The 8,707-nt window shown below is 40.0% G+C and overlaps 1 protein-coding gene across 1 annotated transcript in view; it reads left to right on the top strand.

Moving 5' to 3' along the window:
• WDR43 (WD repeat domain 43) overlaps positions 1–8,707 on the top strand; it is a 70,793-nt gene that overhangs the window by 14,388 nt on the left and 47,698 nt on the right. Inside the window, exon 3 of the mRNA XM_007938818.2 lies at positions 5,797–5,918. Coding sequence (XP_007937009.1) covers positions 5,797–5,918 — 122 coding nt within the window. The remainder of the gene's footprint in view (positions 1–5,796; positions 5,919–8,707) is intronic.

Below are 8,707 nucleotides of genomic sequence, written 5' to 3'. Positions count from 1 at the left end.
TTCACCCATGCTTAATCTGTATGCTGAGCAAATAATCTGAGAAGCTGGACTATATGAAGAAGAATGTGACATCAGGTTTGGAGGAAGACTCGTTAAGAACCTGTGATATGCAGATGACACAACTGTGCTTGCTGGAAGTGAGGACGACTTGGAAGCACTTGCTGATGAAGATTGAAGACTACAGTCTGCAGTATGGATTACACCTCAATATAAAGAAAATAAAAATCCTTACAGCTGGACCAATAAGCAGCATCACGGTAAATGAAGAAAAAATTGAAGTTGTCAAAGACTTCATATTACTTGATTCTACAATCAACACCGACGGAAGCAGCAGTCAAGACATTAGAAGACTGCATTGGGCAAATGTGATGCAAAAGACCTGTTTCCAGTGAAGAGCAAAGATGTCTCCTTGAAGACTAAGGTGTGCCTAACCCAAGTCATGGTATTTGCAGTCACTTCATATACATGTGAGAGCTGGACAGTGAGTAATGAAGACCTAAGAAAAGTTGATGATTTTGAGTTATGTTGGCAAAGAATACTGAAAGTACCATGGACTGTTAAAAGTACTAAGAATGCTGTCCTGGATGAAGTGCAGTTGGAATGCTCGTTGGAAGTGATAATGGCCATAGCTTTGGTCATAGTGTCAGAAGGGACCATTCCCTCGGGAAGGATATCATGCCTGGTAAAGTGGAATGGTAACGAAAAAGGGGAAGGCCCTCAATAAGATGGATTGACACAGTAGCAGCAACAGTGGACTGAGGTGTACCAAGGTTTGTGATGCTTGCACAGGACTGGGCATTGTTTCATTTTCTTCTGCATAAGGTCGCTATGAATCAGAGCCGACTTGACAGCACCTAACAACAGCAACAACATATAGTATAAAAAAATACTTCCCAGGGAGTTTTCCTAATTTGTACTTTATCAGTAATGGAAGGAGGATGTTATTGTCTTCAAGTGTATTCTGAAAAGGTACTTGTATTATAATAGCATTATTGCTGTCTTAAGGATTCTGGTGATTCAGTGTTTAAAGCATTCAGCTGCTAACCAAAAGGTTGGCAGATGGAACCCATCAGTAGTTTCTTTGGGGTTTTAGCTTTATAAACCATATGGGTAGTTCTACTTCATCCTGTAGAGTTGCTGTGAATCAAAATTGACTGATTGTCAGTGGGTTTTGGTTTTTGTTTTGGTACTGTCACCACTGAGTATTTCCTAAGGCAATAACAACAAAAACCCCAGATAATTTTATAGATGAAATTTTTTTCTGATTTTAAATGTCTTTAAAATACATTCTTAGTTTTTATATTAAATGTTACAATAGCAATACATACTTGTAAAAAAAAATTCAGGACATTCAGAGGTATATATTGCAAGAAAGGAATAATCTCACTTTTGTCTTCCCTTCTCTCCACGTTGAGTGTTGTCCTCACATGGGTCTTACCTCACTGTAGTTTGGAACTTGTCCTTTGATTTGGTCATTATGTAAGCATGGTTAGCAAGTAACTAACATTCTGTGCTTGTTTATTTAGCTACTGTGACTGCAGACACAATACTTAGGGAGCCTAGAACAACATTTCATAATGTTTAAATACCACTCAGGTTTATAAATACATCTTTAACTGGGATGAATTTATCAAAAACAACTATGAAGCTATAGGTGTAGAGTGTTGGGTTGGTGTGTTGAAGTAGACAAGAGACTTGTTTGGAGCTAGTGCCTAAGGCACTTGACTGCTAACCAGAAGGTGGCAGTTCAGACCCACCAGCCACTCCTCGGAAGGAAAATTGGGCAATCTACTTCTGTAGTGATACCACCTTGGAAACCCAAGGAGGGGTCACTATGAGTGGGATCCGACTTGATGGCAGTGAGTTTTTTTTTTTTTTTTGGTTTTGTACTTAGGTTAAGTCCTATTAGTTACATGATAATGGATAGGCAGTTCAACTTCTTATTTCTTAAATGGGTGTTAATACCACCTACCTGGCATGACTTCATTGAAATTAAAAACTAGTAACATAGAAGTTGCCTACATCAAAAAAACTAGTAAACCCACTGCCATCCAGTCGATTCCGACTCAGTAACCTATAGAACAGAGTAGAACTGCCTCATAGGGTTTCCAAGGCTGTAAATCTTTATGGAAACAAATCATCTTTATCCCACAGAGCCGCTGTTGGGTTTGAATTGCTGACCTTTTGGTTAGCAGCTGAATGCTTTTAACCACGGCACTGCTAGAGCTCTTAAAGTTTGTTCAAAGAGAACATTAACGAATGAGTGAACATGACTGCCAGAGTGCTTTATAAAAGACTATACTAATTCTCACTACTGACAGTATATCAGAGGGCCATATTTACTGTAACTTCAATTAGTCTGTTTCCCTTTGTTTAATGTGTATATGTGTTGAGTAGACAGTTGATGGGAGAGGTGGGATATGTGTTTATATGTTACGTGTGTGTATATCTGTTGTTGTTGTTATGTGCCATCGAGTCAGCCCTGAGTCATAGCGACCCCTCCTTGGGTTTCCGAGGAAGTGTCACTACAGAAGTAGGATTGCCCAACCTTCCTTCCGAGGAGTGACTGGTGGGTTTGAACTGCCAGCCTTCTGGTTAGCAGTCAAGTGCCTTAGCCACTATGCTACCAGAGCTCCCGTGTGTGTATCTAGGTATGTATATAGTGATGATTCATTGTGCATTTATATGAATTGAGATAGAGTAAAAATAAGAATTGCTTATGGTGTAGGTAATTTAGCACCTCATTCTTCTTAGAGAATTTGTCCCCAGATGAGTATGAGATAGGAGACTTGAATTTGCTCTTCCTCAGTTGAAGTCTCCATTCCTATGTGCCTCTTGGTGGGTGAGCATCTTCTTATTCTGAGTATCTTTTTTTTTTAATTGTGATTTGGGTGAAAGTTACAGAGCAAATTCACTTTGCATACAGTAGTTCACACACATGTCTCATGACATTGACTACAATTTACCCCAATGCAACAGCTCCCCTCCCACTTCCTCCTGATAGTTATCACTTCCCTCTATCCATCCCTCCATGCACTCCTGCCCCCTGTGCATAAACAGTCCCTCTTTCTCCCATGATTGTTCTCTCCAAGGAGTGTATCTATCTATCTCAGGTACATAAATGTTCAACTCATAATGCCTGTCTTTTGTTTGGCTGGAAGCCACAGGTGTGGGTTCAGTTCCAGACCTGAAGAGGAGCTAGGGGCCATAGTCTCAGTTGCTCTATCAGACCAGCAAACCTGGCCCTACCCCCTTTTTTATTCCCCCAAATGATTTTGAGTTTTGTTCTATATTGTTCTCCCTCTCTATCCAGAATTTCTTCCATAGATCCCCCTCTTGATTGGTTGACAATGGTAGCCAGGCACCATGTAGTTCTTCTGGTCTCATAGTCGTATAGGCCGAGGATCGTGTGGTGTACTGGTCACGAGGACTAATTGTTTCCATGAATCTTTGGTTTTCATTCTTCTTTGCTCTGGATGAGGAGAGATCCATCGTTCCATCTAGATGGCTGCTTGCAAGCTTTTAAGATCCCAGTTGCTATTTTCCAAAGTAGGAGGTAGAACAATGTTTTGTGTAGTATGTTATGCCAGTTGAGCTTGATGTCCCCTGTGACTATGGTCCTGACCCCACAGGTTCAAACTGCTCACTCCTTCTGGGTAGCTGGCTGTGACCAAGAAGTAACTACAAGCTTGTCCCTTGTCAGCTCTACTATACTTTTGGGAATTCTTAAAGAACATACAGATACACTTGTAGAATCATTGTCTGCCAATCCTATGTATTCTGAGTATCTTTAAAGTAGTGTTCATATGGCATGGTTCATCATACCAGGGAATATTTAATGTTTACCTGAAGAAACAGTGATTTCCTTCCCAAGAAACAGTATTGATGCTCTTTTAAAAAGGATTTTTTTAAAAAATTGTGATTTGGGTGAAGATTTACAGAGCAAATTTACTTTCCATACAGCAGTTCACATATTCTTTGTCTCATGACATTGACCACAGTTTACCACAGTGCAACAGCTCCCCTTCCTCTCCATAGTTACCTCTTCCCAGTTTCCATCCCTCCATGCACTCCTGCCCCCTGAGCTATCTCTCTGTGCATACACAGCCCTTCTTTCTCCCACGATTGTTCTCTCCAAGGAGTGTAGCTACTTGAGGTAAATGTTCACCTCCTATGCCTGTCTTTTGTTTGGCTGGAAACCACAGGTATGGGTTCAATTCCAGATCTGAAGGGCAGCTAGGGGCCATAGTCTCAGTGGTTTCACCAGACTCTGTAAAGTCCAGCAAACCTGCCCCCCCCCCCTTTTTTTTTCTCCAAATGATTTTGAGTTTTGTTCCACATTGTTCTCCCTCTCTATCAAAGATCTCCTACATAGATCCCCTTTCAAGTAGATAATAGTGGTAGCCGGGCAACATCTAGTTCTTCTGGTCTCATAGTCATATAGGCTGCAGATCAGATGGTGTACCAGTCGCTAGGACTAATTGTTTCCATGAATTTTGGTTTTCTTTATTCTGCTTTGCTCTAGATGAGGAGAGACCAATCGTTGCATCTAGATGGCAGCTTGCTAGCTTTTAAGATCCCAGTCGCTACTTGCCAAAGTAGGAAGTGGAAAACTGTTTTGTATAGTATGTTATGCCAATTGAGCTTGATGTCCCCTGTGGCTATGGTCCCAAGCCTGCAGGTTCAACTACTCGGTCCCTCTGGGTAGCTGGCTGTGACCAAGCTGTGACCACAACCTTGCCCCTTGTAATTTCTACTACACACCTGGGAATTCTGCTCATTCACATAAACTTATAGGACCATTGTCTGCCAACCCTATATATGTTCTTGGATACACTCCCCATTTCATAGACATATCTAATCGTTCATCCTGTCCACCCATCTATCCATCTGTATACCCATGTCAGCCTTCATTGACACTGCAGTACTGTATGTACAAAAGGGTTTATGTTTGTTGTCTGTACCTCCCATGTACCTCTCTATGTCTTTCTCATCCTCAGTGGTGCCATATTGGTCACTCAATTTGGTACATTGCCCTTCTCTTCACCCAAATCAATATTTATCTCTATCTATCTAACAGCCTTCCTTCTCCTCCCCTCCCACCCCTGCTAACCAACAAAGAAAATTTCCTTCTATAGATAAACCTTTCCTTAACTTTTACAGTAACAAACTGATAAAATATTTGTCCTAAAAAGGATTTTCAAGGGTATTTTTGACTAAACATGATTTTCACCTTAAGCACTGACTTTTTGACTCTAAGATTTAACTCTACTATCTTAGCTCATCAAATGTCCAAACTTTTTGTCTTTGTATATGGAGTGTTTTGTCATGCTTAGACCTGGCATTCTGTCAAAAGCAGATGGCATTTAGGACTAGTATACTTTGACTTAGCATGTGTAAGTAGGTTTTTGCTGTAGGGGAGAATAGAAAGTTAATATTTTGGTGAAGTTATAGCTCTCATTTACGATGTTGGAAAACTAAAATGGACAGATACAGTTTAAGACCATTTTAAGTAACTGTTTGGCAGTGACTCTAGGGTTCATACTATATTGTTGTTACATGCCGTTGAGTCGGTCCCTACTCATAGCGATGCCTCCTTGGGTTTCCGAGGCGGTATCACTCCAGAAGTAGATTGCCCAACCTTCCGAGAAGTGGCTGATGGGTTTGAACCGCCGGCCTTCTGGTTAGCAGTCAAATGCCTTAGGCACTATGCTTCCGGAGCTCCTTTATATTATATAGGACACGTTTTATTTTTTGCTTCATTTTTTTTTTTTTTTCCCTACCTTAAATCTATAGAGTGGTGGACATGACAACAAAGTCAATTGCATACAGTGGCATCAAGACAATGGCTGTTTGTATAGTTGTTCAGATGATAAACATATTGTGGAATGGAATACACAGACATGCAAAGTAAAGTGGTGAGTAACATTGATGGTCCTGTGGATTTGGGCAGAGGGTAATACAGTTACTGTTTGGAAATGCAATAGAATTTGGACAGTCATGACTGTATTCCTGCTATGTCTAAAGCTTGGTGTATTACATGGTGGAGAATGTAAGCTTGAATAAGATTATAGACTGTTCCCAAGGAACTTTTAATCAGGTTGAGATTGCAAGATTTTAATATAAAAAAGTAAATAATGGTACAAGAGTGAAATAAATATTTGTACAAGATGCCATAAGAAAGCATATGATTACCAGTAGTGTAGTGCTGAGAAGGCCTGGTGAAAGAGAAAGAATTTCAGTTGGGCCTTAAGTATGATTTAAGGAGCTTTGGTGGTGGAGTGCCTAAGACATTTGACTGCTAACCAGAAGGTTGGCAGTTCAAACCAATCAGCCACTCTGCGGAAGGAAGACTGGGTGATCTGCTTCCGTAAAGGTTTATTGCCTTCGAAACCCAGTGACGGTCTTTATGAGTTGAAATTGACTAGATGGCAGTGAGTTTAAATAAGATTTGGGTAGAAGAAGGTCAGAGAATATTTTCAAGGGGAAAGGAAGATGGGAAGATAGCAAGAGCATAGGCTGGGAGACAGGAAAGTGAAAGATTTACTTGGATCTAAGAATTTAGAGGAGGGGAGTATTAGAAGATAATAATGGGTAGAGGATATGACTATCTGAGAAAGTGTCATAGATGAGGGGAAAAAAATAAAAGTCACATTTACCTTCCCTTTACCTATGGTAGTCGTTTCAGTACTGCTGGCCTGTCAGAAACACCACAGATTTTGATCCGAAAAGTCTAATACGAGGCCCATGCAGCTGTATTTTTTCAAAGTTGTCTGGATGAGGATCAGAGTCATATCTTTTCCGTAGGGACTATGTAAAGTTCATGGCACTGTTTAGCATGGTATTCACTTTACAGTGAATTTAATCATAACACCGAGGTGTGAGGCCTAGCTCTGTTTTAGTTAAGGAATAGTTTAAGCGAGCACCTGAGCTGAGATGAAATACACCCTTCTGTGATCATGGCCTCCTCCCCACCCCAAAATTTGTCCTGCCTTAAATATTCATCATGTGGCTACTTTTTTTTTTTTTTCAGTCAGGGTATGCTATTATCTAAAGTCAAATAGCCTTGCGAGGATTTCCATCCTACCTTACTCTATCTTCAATAACTTGTCCTCAGGTGTAACCACTGGCTAATTCCTTTAGCTTTTCTTTAGGTGTTTACTGTCACGTTTCTAAACAACATTCTTCTGCTTCTGTTAATTGATATTGTTTTCCATTTTACATATTATCCATGGCTTTGAAACCAGTTCATTCCTGTTCCATCCTCTGCTGAGAACTTACATTTTCACCCCAGATATACTGAATCAGAATCTGCGTTTTTAACAAGATCCCCAAGCTATCCTTTATAGACATGAGATTCTGATTCATTATAGAGGGCGCTGGTGGTGCATTGGTTAAGTGTTCGGCTGATAACCTAAAGATCAGCGCTTCAAACCCACCAGCCGATCTGGGGGAGAAATATATGGCAGTCTGCTTCTGTGAAGATTTAAAGCCTTGAAAACCCTATGGAGCAGTTCTACTATATCTATAAGGTTTCTGTGAGTCAAAATTGACTAGAAAGCAATGAATTTTAATCTTTTTGGAAGCAAATCACCAAGTCTTTCTTTTCCCCACAGAGTTGCTGGGTGGGTTTGGACCATTAACCTTTCAGTTAGTAGCTTAAGCTGTATGTGCCACCAGGGCTCCTCAGTTTTGTATATAACCTTCATTAATTTATCCTTACTTCTACAGTTGTATAAATCTCAGTTATCTTCAGACATACCAATTATTCAGCCAGTTTTTAAAATTTATTGGGGGTGCTTCTCTGCCCTCTTGCTTTCTGTACTGATTATTCTTTAAATCTGTTGAACAGCAGTTGTGTTTTTCAGATTTTGCTTGTTCAGCTGATGTCTTTATTTTACCCTCATCTTGATTATGTGAGGGCATAGAATTTTATGTTGAAAATAATTTTTCTGTTAGGATTTTGAAGGCATTGTTCCTTTTTTTTTTTTTTTGCCTTACAATGTTTATTATACTTAATTTTTAAACTTTGCTGTGTTTTTTTCTTTAATTTTGAATTACATTGGCACTTGATGGGACCATTCATCTGGAAATTTGTCCTCCTTATTTTTCTTGTACTATTTATTTGATCGGGTGCTCTGGTAGTGTAGGCGCTTGACTGCTAACCAGAAGGCTGGCAGTTCAAACCCATCACCTACTCCTTGGAAGGAAGATTGGGCAATCTGCTTCCGTAGTGATACAGCCTCGGAAATCCAAGGAGGGGTCGCTGTGAGTCGGGTCTGAGTCGACGGTACATAACAACAACAACAACAATTTATTTGATCATTTTGGCCCCTTTGTTTTTCACTTCTTTCTCTAGTGGTTCATATTCCTGTTGAGATGTTCCATACAAGGAGCTCTGATGGTGTAGTGGTTAAGGCATTTGGCTGCTAACCAGATGGTTGGTGGTTTGAACCCACCCTCTGCTCTGCTGAAGAAAGATGGGACAATCTGCTTCTGAAAAGATTTACAATCTTTAGAAATCCAGTAGGGGTTGCTATGAGAAGGAATTGTCTTGATGGCAGTGGATTTGGTTTGGTTTATCATCTCCTGTATTGATCCTTTAAGTTTCTTAATTTTTTTCTCTTCTTATTCTTTATGTTCTGTTAACCTGGAAGATTTCTTATTTCAATTCTTCTGTTTTTAAAAATCTTTCTTCTGTATTTTA

Source organism: Orycteropus afer, unplaced genomic scaffold, assembly GCF_000298275.1.
Source record: "Orycteropus afer afer isolate SDZICR_OR568_19922 unplaced genomic scaffold, OryAfe1.0 scaffold00054, whole genome shotgun sequence".
Taxonomy (NCBI): Eukaryota; Metazoa; Chordata; class Mammalia; order Tubulidentata; family Orycteropodidae; genus Orycteropus; species Orycteropus afer.
Note: the sequence above shows the minus strand (reverse complement) of the source record. Positions and strands in the feature narration are given on the sequence as shown.